At 46.9% G+C, this 16,935-nt stretch overlaps 1 protein-coding gene across 2 annotated transcripts in view; it reads right to left on the bottom strand.

Annotated features, from left to right (window-relative positions):
- Positions 1-16,935, bottom strand: part of SYT17 (synaptotagmin 17) — an 88,866-nt gene that overhangs the window by 61,185 nt on the left and 10,746 nt on the right. For both annotated transcript variants that reach the window (XM_070362436.1, XM_070362437.1), the window contains exons 4-5: positions 15,971-16,119; positions 12,270-12,889 (exon numbers count right to left, since the gene is read on the bottom strand). In XM_070362436.1, coding sequence (XP_070218537.1) covers positions 12,270-12,889; positions 15,971-16,119 — 769 coding nt within the window. The remainder of the gene's footprint in view (positions 1-12,269; positions 12,890-15,970; positions 16,120-16,935) is intronic.

Here is a 16,935-nt window from a genome sequence, read left to right as displayed (position 1 = left end):
CTAACTCAAAAGCTAATACTCTTTACACATGATATTTATTCAATAAAAGAAAACCTATCACGTTCCTTTAAGTTCCTTCCTATCAAGTTCCTTCTAAAAAGATACAAAGAATAAATCACAAAAGCTGATGTTACGGAGGGTCTGGCCAAGCCTTTAGCTGTACATGGACAGGATGCAGTGGGGGGTGGGTGGACTTTGCCTATTGACCGCAGAGCTGGCTGCCTGGGCCCAAAGCTGGGGACCAAGTGCCTCCCTTTGGGATTTGTAAGAGGCACAGACTGGGTCCAGCAGTTTTCAAAACCATCCCCCTTCACCACCTCTATGAGCAGAGGGGAGACACTGGCCAAGTGGGAAGGGCTGGTGACTGTCCCTGCCCACCCACTCAAAATGGAGAGAGATGGTTACCTGGAGGGTCACTTGCAAAGGTCAGGTGCCTCCTCAAGGAGGGGAGACCAGAGCCTTTTTCTCCATGGGCATCTGCTTAGCCAGCGGTCTTGCTCACCTGCTTCACACCTTCCTGCCCAGGGCAAAGGAGAATGGAGAGGGAAGGGGGAACATGGAAGACCCTACACTCGGAGCCCTCAACATGACAAGGCCAAGTGTGGTGATACTGTGGGTGCACCATGGCTCCCAGCCCTGGCCAGCCCTCAGACTCTCTGCCCATGGAGTCTCTGGATGCCAGGGTCCTCTTGAGACTGAGTCCCCCCTAAAACTGAGTTCCTCTGCTGAGTTTATGATTAGCCTTTCTATCCAAAACTTTACTTCTTTTCCTGAACCTGCTCCCCTCAAGACTGTGGAGCATCAAAGAAAAGGGGGGACTGAAACCACATAGTAGACCCAGGTCCTTGTCCTTTGAAGTCAAAGTCTCTTGCTTTAGTCCACCAGGCCTCCCCTGAGTCTCTAAAGACTGGCTCAGAAGTTGATGATTAGAAAACTGAAGATGTAGAAACCAAGAAGAGCTACTGGACTTGGAAACTGGTAACAATTTAGACTATAAATCCACAGATCAAAAAACTCTCAATTCCCTGAAAGATAGGTAACAGATAAAGACTTGACACACATTCCTAAGTTGTTTTTACAGGAAGTAGACCTCTCCCCCCAGTAGATGGAAAAAGCTGACTGCAAGAACATAGATCTTAGACTGGTTGAAACCAGAAAGCCTGATGACGCTTGAAACTTCACCTTGATGTCAACCTATCTGAGAATCGTGCACAAACTGATTATTTTCCCCAGAAGCCCCCTCCTTCACAATGCCTTTAAAACTCCTTCCCTGGAAGTCATTGGGAAGTTTGGGTCTATTGAGCATGAGCTGCCCATTCTCCTTGTTTGGTGTCCTGAAATAAAGGCTGTACTTTCCTTTACCACAACCTGATGTTAGTAGACTGGCTTTACTGCCTGAGGGCAAGTGGACCCTAGTTTGGTTCAATAACACACTCTCCTTGGGTATATGGGTTCCTGGAAGCATCCTTCAACCTGTGTCTGTTGGGCACTGGTGAACATATGCTCCACCACCCTTACCAACCTATACCAAGAGCCCAGGAGAATCATGATCCAGATGCCCACAGTGGTAACTTGCCTGATAACACTGGTTTTTCCCGACAAGACCCCTCAAATAAAATACTTGCACTTAGAATCTTGGTCTCAGGGTCTACTTCTAGGGAACCCAACCTAGCCAAGAGATGACTCTCATAGAGGGTAGTGAGCCCCAGAGAAGGTAGCTGGGATTGGACCATCTGACCAGCACCCACCCTCTAGAGCTGCCCTTCTAGAGAACGGACCCCAACAGTAAGAGGCCATGGGGGATACTCCCAGGGCTAGGAGTCCACCTACTGCCAGGACCTTCCAAACAACTGACAAGTGCCTGCCACCAGGGCCAGCTCTTGAACCCCAGCCTGCCAAGGTCCTTCAGTGGGGACATCGGCCAGAGAAGAGGCAACAAGAACAAAGAAAACTGTGGCCACGGTTGCAAAGTAAGGAGACAGTCATGCTCCTTCTCTGAAACCACAGTCCTTCTCACTTCCAGGCCTCCAAGGGCTGTGATGAGCCAGCCTCCACTGTGCATGAAGAGGGTGAGGTGAGGGGAGCCAGGCCCCTGAGAATCCTCCCTGGGACTTCTGGAACTTTACACAAGTACTGCCCAACTGGAAGGAGGTAAGCCCGGGGCAACTCGCGGCCACTTGTGCTTCCCCAGGGGAAGCGCCTTCCTGAGAAGAAAGACAACAAAGGGCGGCAGGCTGAAGAACATTCCAGCTGAGGGCTCCTAGGACAACCAGACCCCTCAGACTCGGTGGTAGCTGGAGCTCACACAGCCAGACTTTCGTCTTTGGTGGAAGGAAGTTTGAGACAGGGTTCTGTCAGTTGTAACCAAGATTTGGAGCCATTTAAGAAAGTAAATTTATTTACTTCAGAGTCATGCAATTTTGCTTCTATTGCTCAACTGAAACAGAAGTTCCCACACTGATATTTCTCTTGGTTAACAAATCAGACTGTCCTTTGGCCATTTCCAAAGATCCAATCAGTTTGATGCCCCTAAGGACGGCCACCAGCTCACTCCTTAGACTCTGAAGGCACTTAAGAGGTTCCAAGCAAACAGGATTTTTTTAAGAAAGAAGCAAGATACATACTGAGATAAAAATCTGGGTATACTTATGAGGAATACAGTCTTATCACATTCAAGTTACACTTATCAAGTTAAGTCAGTTTTGAAAGTCCTCAGCCAGGATTTTACCCTCAATTAGATTAATTTGTAGTGGTCATGCATGTGGGCTTGGAGTCAGTCTCTGGTTCAAGTCCCTACCACAGCTGTGCAATTTGGGGTAAGCTTCCCTGAGGCTCAGGAAAGTGAAAGTTAGTCACTCAGCCATGTCCAACTCTTTGTGACCCCGTGGACTATACAGTCCATGGAATTCACCAGCCCAGAATGCTGGAGTGGGTAGCTTTTCCCTTCTCCAGGGGATCTTCCCAACCCAGGGAATGATTGCAGGCGGATTCTTTACCAGCTGAGCCATAAGGGAAGCCCTCCTGAGGCTCAGGGTCCCCACCTATAACATGCAGGTGCCAATGGCATCTATCTGGAGGGGTATCATAAGAGTCACACTGAGCCCAGGGTCCGGCACATGGTGAGAACCAGAACACAATTATTGCTACCACCTCTGACTTTTCTAAGCTCCAGTACTTTGGCCACCTAATGAAACTGATTTATTAGAAAAGATCCTGATGCTGGGAAAGATTGAAGGAAGGAGGAGAAAGGGACGACAGAGGATGAGATGGTTGGATGGCATCACTGACTCGATGGACATGAATTTGAGCAAGCTCCGGGAGTTGGTGATGGACAGGGAAGCCTGGCATGCTGCAGTTCATGGGGTCGCAAAGAGTCAGACACGACTGAGTGACTGACTGAACTGAACTGAACTGGACTGACTTTTCTGCAGCAAAGGAAACACACACAGGCTTCACTTTCAAGGCCACGGGGCTCTGAGTTACAGGCATCGAAGATCTAAGAGGGGTTCCTTTGGATAAAACAAGTCTCACATTAAAGTAGTTTTCAAAACATAAATATCCAGCAGCCAGGTGTGCAAATATCACTTTTCACTAAGCACATTTTCTTTTAGGCTCAAAGCAAACATTCTTCCTCAGCAGGCAATGTGGCTTTCTAATAAAAGATACCACACCCCACACGAGTCAGAATTATCTCCCAAGAATGTCTAAGAACACACCACCCTGAGCCTGCTCGAATGGCTCCATAAAATACAATGGTAACAGCAGCCAGACTGGCTCATTAAACCATCATAGCAGCTGACCAGCCAGACCACACCTCAGATGTGTCTGTCCAGCTCTAACAGCCAAGCCCTTTCTGCCTTCCAATGGCCACCCAAGCGCTTCCCAGAATGAGGTCCACAGTTCACCTGCATCAGAATCTCCCAGCACGTTCACTCAAGAGCAGGTTCACTCAAGTCTTAGGAAACTGGAATCTGGGAGGCTGACATCTGGGAGCCCCACGGCCACAGCTCCTGACTGATTCTGATTGCTGGTGAAGACAACAGTGGCATCCCCTGTTTGAAAATCCCCCCTCTGCTTGAAAGCCCTCAGTAACAGCAGCCCTGAAGCTGGACTGTAAAGTCTAAAGGCTGGTTTTGGGCATCAAAGATGTTGCCTTCAAATCGTCTCCCAAGCTGGCCACTTGTCTACTACTCGCTCTACCCGGGTCCAGCCAGCACCACCTCCCACCTGGAAGCCCGCAGCATATTACTCCTAACTGGTGTTCCCCAACATTTTCTTATGAACTTTATCAAATACAGAGAAGCTGAAATAACTATACTATGGACCTGTTTAAATACATCACCAAGACCCTAAAATGAACAGTTATTAGTGTTAATTCTGCAACTAAGATTTTAAAAGCACGCTGTAATTGCTTTACTGCGTATCTATTGATCTTTTTTGGGTGCATTTTAAAGTAAGTTGCAGGCACTAGGGCCCTGAACACTTCAGCAGGCATATTATTAACCAAAGTGCATTTATGGCTCTTTCATTTTCCAGATAGAATTTATATGCAACGAAGTATGTAAACCTTAAGTGATGAGTTCGAAAGTGCATACACCTATGTACCCAATGCCCCATCACTATGAATCCAGAAATTTCCCTTTGGCTCCTTTCCAGTCAGTCCCCTTCTCTAGTCACAACCACCATTTCAATTTTTCACCATAGATTAATTTTGTGATTCTTGAACTTTCAGTTCAGTTCAGTTCAGTCGCTCAGTTGTGTCCGACTCTTTGTGACCCCATGAACTGCAGCACGCCAGGCCTCCCTGTCCATTACCAACTCCCAGAGTTCACTCAAACTCATGTCCATCGAGTCAGTGATGCCATCCAGCCATCTCATCCTCTGTCATCCCCTTCTCCTCCTGCCCCCAATCCCTCCCAGCATCAGAGTCTTTTCCAATGAGTCAACTCTTCGCATGAGGTGGCCAAAGTACTGGAGTTTCAGCTTTAGCATCAGTCCTTCCAAAGAATACCCAGGGCTGATCTCCTTTAGAATGGACTGGTTGGATGTCCTTGCAGTCCAAGGGACTCTAAAGAGTCTTCTCCAACACCACAGTTCAAAAGCATCAATTCTTCGGCGCTGAGCTTTCTTCACGGTCCAACTCTCACATCCATACATGACCACTGGAAAAACCATAGCCTTGACTAGACAGCCCTTTGTTGGCAAAGTAATGTCTCTGCTTTTCAATATGCCATAGGTTGGTCATAACTTTCCTTCCAAGGAGTAAGTGTCTTTTAATTTCATGGCTGCAGTCACCATCTGCAGTGATTTTGGAGCCCAAAAAATAAAGTCTGACACTGTTTCTACTGTTTCCCCATCTATTTCCCATGAAGTGATGGGACCAGATGCCATGATCTTCGTTTTCTGAATGTTGAGCTTTAAGCCAACTTTTTCACTCTCCTCTTTCACTTTCATCAAGAGGCTTTTTAATTCCTCTTCACTTTCTGCCATAAGGGTGGTGTCATCTGCATAGCTGAGGTTACTGATATTTCTCCAGGCAATCTTGATTCCAGCTTGTGCTTCATCCAGCCCAGCATTTCTCATGATGTACTCTGCATATAAGTTAAATAAGCAGGGTGACAGTATACAGCCTTGACGTACTCAGCAGTGGCCACAGGACTGGAAAAGGTCAGTTTTCATTCCAATCCCAAAGAAAGGCAATGCCAAAGAATGCTCAAACTACCGCACAACTGCACTCATCTCACATGCTAGAAAAGTAATGTTCAAAATTCTCCAAGCCAGACTTCAGCAATACGTGAACCCTGAACTTCCAGATGTTCAAGCTGGTTTTAGAAAAGGCAGAGGAACCAGAGATCAAATTGCCAACATCCGCTGGATCATCGAAAAAGCAAGATAGTTCCATAAAAACATCTATTTCTGCTTTATTGACTATACCAAAGCCTTTGACTGTGTGGGTCACAATAAACTGGAAAATTCTGAAAGAGATGGGAATACCAGACCACCTGACCTGTCTCTTGAGAAACCTATATGCAGGTCAGGAAGCAACAGTTAGAACTGGATATGGAACAACAGACTGGTTCCAAATAGGAAAAGGAGTACGTCAAGGCTGCATACTGTCTTGAACTTTATATATATGCAACTTTATATATATGCAGTTCTTAAACTTTATATATATGCAAGTCATGCTCTCTTGGGTCTGGCTTCTATTTTGCATAATGGTTGTCAGCAGGACGTTCTACTTAGCATAAAGTTTGTGACATTCATCCATGCTGTGTGTATCAATACCTGTGTGTCTCCTTTTTCCTTTATTGCTGAATAATGTTTCATTATATGAATAAACAATAAATTTGTTATCCCTTACTCTGTGGATGAGCACCTGGGCGATTTCTAGTTTGGGGCTATCTATCACATATAGAGTTTTTTTGAATGTGCATGTACAAGTTTTTGTGTAGACATAACATTTTCACTTGTCTTCGGAGTGGCACTGCTGGTTCATGGGGTAGATTTGTTTAGTTTTACAAGCAAGTACTAGAATCTCTTCCTAAGGGGTTATATCACACGATGTGCCCACAACACAGTCTGAGAGTTCCGGTGGCTCCACATGCTCACCAACATTGGGTGTTGTCAGTCTCTGTGATTTTAGTCATTCTGATAGGTGTGGTCTCACTAAGGTTTTAACCTGCATTTCTCTAATGGATAATGAAGCTGAGCACTTTTCCATGTGCTTTTAGATCATGTGCATGTGTCTTCTGTGAAACATCTGTTCAAAACTATTGCCCATTTAAAAACTGAACTTTGTCTTTTATTTATGAGTCATTGGAGTACTTTATATATTTTGGAAATTAAGTATGGTGTCTCCCCCAGTGACAGGTCTCTCCAGGCAGCCTGGCTGGGTCACCCCTCCTTCTCAAAACACTCCAGGGCTTCTCACACCCACAGGAATAAAATCCAAGTCTTTAACCCAGCCTACAAGGTCGATGTGATGTGGCCTTTTTTCCCAGTTCAACCTCACCTCCTGATGCTCTCCCCTCACTTACTCTCCAGCCTCACACCCTGCCTCAGGGCCTTTGCACTTTCTGTACTCACTGTTTAAATGCTCATCCCTGAACATCCCCCAGGCTCACTCCCTCAATCCTCCTGGCTCTCTACTTAAATGCCATCTCCTCACCCACCTGGAACAGCTTCCCCACTCTCACCCAGCCACCCCTCTCCAGCCCCTAATCCTGCTTTATTTTTCCTCTTGGCAGAGACAATGCCAAGAGGCATAATGATGTGTTAACTCATTCGCTCACTGCCCACCTCTGTCCACTAGACCATAAGCTCCCTGAGGTCAGCAGCTTTGTTTTGCTTCCTGCAGAGAACCAGTCTAATGTCTTGGTTATGACACATCACTTTTTAAGCCAAAGGGCCTCAGTTCTACTACTGAGCATGGACAAATCACTTAACTTTTCTCCGTCTTAAGGGGCTGAGAGAACTTACTGAGGTCTGGGAGACCCACAGCCCATTTCCCCCTTTTGTAAAATGAACGCTTATGAGATAAACAACCGAGCATGTGTAGAACATTGCTTAGCTCATAGTAGACACTCACGAGTATAGAGTGAAATTAGTAGCCCCAGCCCCTAGAAAATGACAAGCACCCAACAAATACTCATTGATTAAATATATGGATAGTTTATGTAGGTACAATACTTTTACTGCATATTTATAATGTACAGTCTATTTATAATTTTCCTTAATTTGAGGGGCTTTCACAGTCAGAAGTTAATTTCTCTTGAGAAGAGTTTACATCCCGAGAGATGCACTGCAACGGAGTGGGGAGTAGGTACCATGTCTCCACTTGACACGAGCAAAACAAGATCCATGAGGTTACATGACGCCAGTCCCAATGGAACTCGTGAAAGGGCTGGAAGAAGAACTCTGGCTCCTCCTAATGCTCTGTGAGTTTCCAGCATGTCCATGGGGCCTCTGTTCTCTCCAGCTCCCTCCTCCTTCCTTCCCCAAACAACACGATCTCTAGAGAAATGAATATCCTTCATCCTGAATTTTTTTTCTGACTTAAAAAAACCTTAAAGAAATAACTGTACATCCATGTTCACAGGAGCATTAATCACGATAACCAAAAGGTAGAAACAACCAAGCTTCCATCAATGGATGCATGAACAAACAATATGTGATCTACCCACACAATGGAATACTACCCAGCCTTCAAAAGGAAATCCTGCCACAGGCAACAACATGGATGAACCTTGCGAACATTATGCTACATGAAATAAATCAGCCTCAAATAGGAAATACTGTGTCATTCCACTTATAAGAAGTACCCAAAAGTAGTCAAACAGAAAGTTGAGTGGTGGCTGCCAGGGGCTGGGGCCAGCAGAATGTGGGGAGCTGCTGTTTAATGAAGACAGCTTTATTTTGTGAAATGAAGAGAGTTTGGATATGAATGGGGATGACGATGTATGTGTATGTACTCAATATCACTGAACTGTACACTTAAAAATGGATAAGATGGTTAATTTTATGTGTTTTGTCACAATTATTAATAATTTTTTTAAAAAGAGTTGAGACTACATGGATTTCACCTCTAAATGGCCAAAGCATCAATTCACTTCAATCTACTCAGATAAGAGAATTTCTCTCAGTGTCCAGTATAACTTCATACCACATCAATCATCCCACACACTTCATATCCCTATGTCTTCATTTCCACTATCTTTCGAGCCAACCTTCTCAATGAGGCCCAGTCTGCAGTAGTTCCAGTAGCTGCTGATTTACTGAATGCCAAGATCAAAGACACACTCGTGTCTTGTATTCAAAGGCACAAAACAGCTGAGACATTCTGCCATGAGCCAGAGGATGCCTACAAGCTGGTCCTACAACCAGCAACCCATGTCCGCATGGGGTCCCCACGGTGGAAACTGTAGGACTAACAGATCCTAGGAGGCACTCTGACCCACAAACTGTGAAGTCAGGCTGAAAACGAGAAACTGCTTCCACCCCACACGCAGCTGCATCCTCGGAGTGCTTTGCTGAAGACAGACGCCGCCTCCAGTGGACGCCAGCAGACAGACACCACCTCCAGCGGTGATGCCATGTGACTGCCTGGGTGCACAGTGTGTGGATTTGATTTTCTGTCTCCAAGGCAGGCCTATTTTGCCTGATGTGGATTTTTGTTCAAAACCAGTATCTCCTTTCCCACATTTGGAATGAAAAGCAAAGCAGCTCCCTGGAGCTCTGCCCTGTGGCCTGACCCTGACCACTGTCTCTCCCTGGAAAACCCTCCTTCCCAACAGGGAACAGTCCAGCTCCCATCTCACCTTTTCATGGCAGACCCTGTTCTGTCCTCCACCCTGCACCCTCCCCTTCACCCCACAGCAGGCTTTCTGGCCCTCGGCACTACGGACCATCTGGGGCTAGACCTTCTGTGTTGTGGGGTCTGTCTTGCGCATTGCAGGCATTTAGCAGCATTCCTAATCTCCACCCACCAGAACTATCCCATCCATCAAACCCCAAATTTCTCCCAGCACTGCCAAATGTCCTGGGACCAAAACTACCCCTGTTTAGAACCACTGTTTCAAAGAAACAGAGGCTTCAGGGAGGCCCAGGGCTGCCTGGCTAAAAATCAGATTTCCCAGTCCAGTCCCCGCCAGAAACCTGTGATCAGGGCTGGATGGCTCCCTTGTCTAAAGGAAGAAATGCCGCAGTGAGTCCAGGATCCAGACTTCCCCTCCCAACCACACACCAGGCAGAGGCTCAGCCTCGCGTGGCGGTCACCCTCACCTAGGCCACTTCAAAACCTGCCTTGCAGGGTTTTCTCCTGCATCCCCTTGTGAGTTGAATTGTGTCCCCTAAAAGTGACCTGACATCCCGACCCCCAGGACCTCAGAATGTGACCTTCTTTCCAGATGTGATTAGATGAGGTCATCCTGGAACAGGGTGGCCCCTAATCCAACATGACTGATGTCCTTATAAGAAAAGACACAGAAACACACAGAGAGAAGGCCATGGGAGGAGGGAGGCAGAGATCAGAGTGACGCAGCTGTAATCCAAGATTGCCAACAACCTCTAGAAGCTGGAAAGAGGCAAGGAAGGATCCCCTCCAGACTTCAGAGGAAGCACGGCCCCGCCAGCACCTTGATCTTGGACTCAAAACCTCCAAATTGTAAAACAATAAACTACAGTTTTAAGCCACCCAATTTGTGGTGCTTTGTCACAACAACCCTAAGGAAACTAAGCCACCTCAAAATTCTATCTCAAGCTCTGCTTCTAGACACCCCAACAGACAGCTGATGTGCCCACTCAAAAAGCATATATTCTTGCTTCCTGGGATCACCTCCTAAATTAACGACCTGCACCCACCTCCAGCCCCTGGCCCCAGCTTTCAGGAACTGCACCAGGGGAGGTGCACCCGGAACTTTCCATTTCAGCCAAGATAACACTCAGCCAAGACCTAGAGGAACCAACCTGTGGGCATGCCCAGACCCTCCCCCTCCAGGGCTCTGCCCTGACACAAAGAGTGGAATCTGGAATTCATCATGTTTGGTGGGTCTCCCTCTGTCCACATAATTTTCTTGACAGCTGAAAACCTCGATCTCAAATATCGAGGAGGATACATGACATGATCCCATATATCCTGATTGTGTGATGGGAAGGCAAACTTAGGATTACAGCAGACACTAACTACCTTCTCCCGGCCACAATCATTCCTGCCTACATGGATGTGCCAGCTCTTGTACATATTTTGCATCTGTGGATGTCAAGGGTCTCTGTACCCGCCAATGTCACAAGCCAGAAATACCAGGAAATGAACCTCCCCATCCCCCAGCCCTCGTTCAGTGACTGACAGGAGGTGGTGTATTAACACCCCAGCTCCCTCGCCTCTTGGGAGGAAAGGCTCTTAGGCCTATGTCCAACACTGGCTCCTGGCTCCCCTAGCAGGTTTCTGCTCCAGGCACCACAGTGGTGGCTGGCCTGATACCTGCATCTTTTAAATGACGTTCCTACCTGCTCTTCGTATTTCCTCCAGTGTCACCTCCCTATTAAATGACTCCCTTGCCTGAGAGTCTTCTTTTTCTTGGGGAATCCAAACTAAGACAGTGATAGCTTTGAAGATGTGTATACACACACATACAATGTAGCAGCCCCTCCAGTCCTCATGTTTAACACGTGCATCCCAAACGTGATGCTGGATCATCAACTCCCTGGCCAGCAGAGCTCAGCTTTAGAAGCACCTTGGTGTATTCGATGCAAAGTAATCCCATTTGCGTTACAAGGATCACTGTCTGTCTTGGATGGTCTTGACCAGCCTCCAACTGGGTCTTTTTCCCCTGGACTCCCCCCACATCTTTCCACCCACAGTAAATGCACTGCTGTCCTCCAGCCCACAGAATGCCCCAGGAAGGGACCCTAAAGCCCACTGGGGAGAGGGCTTGGTCCACGGGTAGCTCCCCAGGCAGCCCACTGCGTGTCACTGGGCTGGGAGAGGGAAGGAAGCTAATCTGACAATTCACCTGAAAAACAATCATCCATCATCCCGGTCTTCAGCCCTCATCTTATTTCTCCCAGATCAATTTCTGAAAGTCAAAATGACAGATAGCTTCGTACTCTGGACAATAATTCTCCTTAGTAAATAACCCAGCATCAATGACAAAAAGCTCCCAGGGGTAGTGCTGGTTACCTGAATCCATACATATGATATAATTTCATAGAACTACACACACACACACTTGCATGCACACGCACACAGGAGATGCTGGTAAAGGGACTTCCCTGGTGGTCCAGTGGCTAGGAGTCTGCACTCCCAGTGCAGGGGACCTGGGTTTGACCCTGGCCAGGGAACTAGATTCCACATGCCACAACTAAAGATCCTACATGATGCAACAAAGATTCACGATCTTGTGTGCCGCAACTAACACCCAATGCAGCCAAATAAATAAATAAACATTAAAAAAAAAAAAAAAACTGGTGAAAATTGCGTAAGGTCTAGTTTAGCTACCAACAGCAGTTTCTTGGTATCCTAGTGTACACAGATCGTATGAGATTTACCATCCAGGAAGCTGGATGAAGAACACACAGGACTCCCTGTACTGTTCTTGCAACTTCTTGGAAATCAAAAAATTATTTTAAAATCAAAAGTTTTAAAAATGCAAAAAAACAAAAAACAAACCTCCCCAAACAAACAAAACTTAAATACTGAGATTAAAAAAATAATAATAATAATCGTTTTTTACAAAGCTCCCAGCAGGAGACACTGCCAACCCACCCCTTACCTGAGAACTGGGAATCAGCGCCTTCCACCAGTGTCCGCCCTTCACCAGGTCGACCTCGCACAAAGGCACAGCCACCTTGCCGATGACGCAGTGGCGTGAGAACTTATCGAAGTCCAGCACGGTCAGGAGCAGGGTCCTCCTCTGAGCCTCCAGGAAGGGGATCTCGAAAGTGTAGCGCTCCTCGAACACCGGCTTCTGGGTCTTGCGTTTGACTCCGGTCTGCTTGGAGTTCTTCTGGTCCGGCAGCAGGCAGATCTTGACGTAGGGGTTGGAGTGCGCCATGTCCTGGCGCGCGCCGTCGTGGGAGATCGGGGGCGGCAGGTCCCGGGCCTCGATCACACGCACGGTCAGGCGGTTGTGCAGCAGGTCGTACTGCGTGCTGAAGTGCAGCATGCCCAGCTGGTACTTGGACAGGATCTCCGCGTCCGTCAGGAAGTCCACGTCGTCACTGTTGGAATCGAGGGAGTACAGGCGGGGCTCGAACTTTCTGAAGTAATCATCTGGCGTATAGGTCCGTCTGAGCACCGAGGGCTGGATGGGCTCTTTCTTGGCGCTGAGAACGCCGAACTCGATGGGCTTAATATCAATCAGTGGGGAGCTGGGCCGTCTGGACTCGAGACCTACACACCCAGCAGAAATAACAATTAACACCACCAAGTACTGGACTGGATCTGGGCCGATATGTGAGATCGTAGATTCTCACATTGTTTGCTCTGCTTCATAATGCTCTTTCCATGTGCTCTCCACTCCTGGAAATCCTCTTATTTACTCTATGAGAGGAAGGGCAGCGGCACAAACATCCCCATCTCCACGGCAGCTAATTGCCAGGCACTGCTCTAAATGCCCTGCATACATGGAGAAGGGAATGGTTACCCACTCCAGTATTCTTGCCTGGAGAATTCCATGGACAGAGAAGCCTGGCGGGCTACAGTCCATGGGCTTGCAAAGAGTCGGACATGACTGAGCAACTAACACTTTCACACTCACGGCCTTCACAAGGTATTAGCCAGTGACTATTACCTTCACTTTACAGATGAGGAAACAGAAACTCAAGTAACTCACCAAAGGAGGAGTTACCAAAGGAGGAGTTACTTAGCACACGACTAGGAGGAGGAGGAGCCAGGATCCGAGCCCCACTATCTGGCCCCAGGGTCCGACTCTAACCATTCCCCCATACTGCCTCCACTTTCACAGAGTGGGCTCTGGGGCCCGTGTCTGGGTCAAATTCCAACCTAGCTACTTCCTCGTGAACCACGTGACTCCCTAGTAACGAGCCAAGTGACTCCAGGCACATTTTACACACTCGGTTTTCCCATCTGTAACATGGAGCCAATCATAGCAACCACATCAAAGATAGTGGTGAAAACTCACTGAGCGATGCTTGGAGAGGGCTCAGCACAGAACGTGCACATGGTGAGAGGCACTGAATGGTAAGTACTATACATCTCCAAGGATCACATTCACAGCTCATCACTTTCGGGGTGCCTCTCCCCTCCCCGTTAAGCAGAAGAGTTTGCCGCTCCCAGGTTCATTGTTGCTATCTTTGCTCATCTCTCTATTCTAGCAATAACCTCACGGCACTCTTTTCTCTTTTAAAGCACTTAATTGAGGTATGACTGACACACAAGAAGTTGTCCATATTCAATCTACACAACTTGATGGCCTTGACGATAAGTATGCACCCGTGACTCCATCACCACAGTTTATGCCATAAACTATCCATCACTTTCAAAAGCTTCCTCCTGCCTTCTTTATTTACTTACTTTTGTGTGTTTGTTAAGAACATAAAATCTACTCTCTTAGCAAATGTTTAGGTACTCCACATAGTACTGTTAATTTTACACACTCTGCTGGAGTGGATTTCTAGAATTTACTCATCTGGCATAAGTGAAACCAACACCTGCCTGGTTCAAGCTCCCCAGGTAACCATGTCCTACTCTGCAGATGCTTAGGAGTCTGACTATGAGATTCCTCATGTTGTTGGGAAAATGGCATAGTATTTGTTCTTTCATGGCATCTTGTTGATTGCCCAAATACCTGCCTGTTGGCTAAAACCATGAGCCCTTGCCAGTGCACGGTTGCACCCTGATAACTGTGTGCTAAATGCAGTAATCTCTGTATAGAGCTGGAAGCAAGATTTAGGAATCATCTAGACCAGCGCTATCCAAGAGAAAATAAAACGTGAACCAGATACAGACATACAAGGCCACACTTCAGTCACTCAGTCATGTCCGACTCTTTGTGACCCCATGGCCTGTAGCACGCCAGGCTTCCCTGTCCATCACCAACTCTCGAAGTGTGCTCAAACTCATGTCCATCGAAGCCCACAAAGGCAACTTAAAATTTTCTTGTAGCCACAATTATGTAAAAGTACAAAGAAGCAGGTGAAGTTAATTTTTATATTTTATTTAAACCAATATATCCAAAATATAATCATTTCAACATGTAACCAATATAAAAACATTTTAGTGAGACATTCTAAATTCTTTTTTCATACTGGCTTCAAAATCCAGTGGGTATGTAACACATACAGTGCATCTCAATTCAGCTACATGCCTGTGGTGGCCACTGTATTGGACAGCGGTCTGCACAGGGCAGATAGGCCCTCTTATTCTACAGATGAAAAGACGGAGGCTACAGAAGCCAGACACCCGTTCTGTTTCACTATTTCAAGCTCTTGAAATTTACTTCTTTCTTCTTCCCCATCCACTCCCAGAAAAGATCAGAGATCTCAATCATTTCCAGCTGAGCGGATTAGTTTCATGAATTTAAGCCTTTTCCCTCTGTTAAGTGAATTTCAGACATCAGCTGCATGAGACAGAGGAGACACACTTGGCTAGTGACAAGAGGCTGGGAGACTCTAGGCTTTATCCCCCTTTCTCCTCCCCACCCAAATCACACCCTCTGGTCTACACCCAGGCTACAGTGTGTGTGTGTGTGTGTGAGCTGAGTGGCCACTCTAGAGTGGGCCAAGGGCCAAATTCAACCCAGAGATACATTCTGTTTGGGTTGAAAAGTAAGGAAGTTTCATATAAAAACCCAGACTGCCAGTTTCTCTTTAGAAAGGTCAGGTAACACAATCCCACGCGGCTACAGCTGAGTAGCAGCTGCTCCCCTTCAGTGAGACACTGGCTTCCCAACTGGCCCCAGTCCCCACCCTGCCCTAGTGCCAGGCCAAGAGTCAACTGCCATTTGTCACTCACTAGGGTGATATTTATCTCCCTCCAGCCCTTGGCACTTAGCCACTGACACAATCCACCTGGCCTCTCAGGTCACTTGAATCTGCAGGCCCTGCTGTGTAACATGGTAACTAACACTTGCCTTTCGGGGTCTAAAATGATATAAGCTGACAATGTCATCAACTGAGCCAATTCAGTGAAACTTGTGATCAGTGTAAACAAAAATCAGTCAAAATGATTGCTTCTGCCTGAACTTGGCAGAAATCAGGTATGATGCCCTCCTCTGTCACACTGTCGTTACCTCTCTGTCATCCTGTCTCCTGGCTGTCACACCACACTCCACTCCCTCGCCAGAGGCAACCCTGTCTTTCTTGTCTCTCCCTGGGGGTGCTGTTGAGCATCTGGGAATCCCAGCTCTTTCCCTTTATCCTGGGGACCCAGATAACGGGGTTGTACTTCATGGACCCCAAGGGGCAGCTGACTTGAACCAGGACCCCCAACAGTCAGAGCAGAGAGGCTTACTTGAAATCCTCCGGGTCAGGCTGTATGTAGACTTAGATGTGTCTGAGGATGAGCATCTTCTATCTGGGGAGTTGGTCCGTGGGGTCAGCGGGACGTCACTGGCTGTGTGCACAGAGTCCCCGTCCTTGTCACTGCTCCGGCTGGCCAACCTGTAGGAGGGAAGAGGTCTCAGTGACTGTCAGAGAATCCCCAGGGACTGGCACCTCTGTCCCATGGGGGACAGACCAAGGATGAAATTGCTCTCAGGCCCAGTCTACGCAACTTGGAATAATGCAAATTTGAAATAAATTCTCAATAGCCCTTAATTCTTAATAATGTCTTGCTTTTTGCACAAAATGTGATGTGAAATAAATTAATATTTCTCAATTAGAACGATCTGCCAAGAATTTGCATAATTTCAAAGCTGAGGCTGGGGTGGGGGAAGGGATATGTAAACTTATTCAGGATATTGCCACACGGGCACCACCTGACTAAACCAAGATCAGTTCAGTTCAGTCGCTCAGTCAAGTCTGACTCTTTGCGACTCCATGGACTGCAGCACACCAGGCCTCCCTGTTCATCACCAACTCCCAGAGTTCACTCAAACTCATGTCCATTGAGTTGGTGATGCCATCAAGATGGGACCTCTCAGTCTTCAGTCTGGAAGGAACCACGTGGCTGTTTAAATGCATTAGAACTTCTGCAAGTAATTTTTGGTAAGAATTATCTTGTAGTTTCAACAGTCACTATGTTTATAACATCTTGAAAAAACATCCTGTAACAATGTCACTCAAAGGTTCTTGGGACTTTGGTGGTGATCCAGCAGCTAAGACTTTGTGCTACAAAACGGCCCTGAGAATCAATGATTTAAGAACAACAGTTCGGTGCGTAGAAACACCAGTAAATAGCAGCAACCACAACTCAATGTTCTCCTAATAAAGATTAGAAATGCTGGAAAAATAGAAAGTACACTCTTTGTGGGTTGG

This window comes from Bos mutus, chromosome 25 (genome assembly GCF_027580195.1).
Source record: "Bos mutus isolate GX-2022 chromosome 25, NWIPB_WYAK_1.1, whole genome shotgun sequence".
Lineage (NCBI taxonomy): Eukaryota > Metazoa > Chordata > Mammalia > Artiodactyla > Bovidae > Bos > Bos mutus.
Note: the sequence above shows the minus strand (reverse complement) of the source record. Positions and strands in the feature narration are given on the sequence as shown.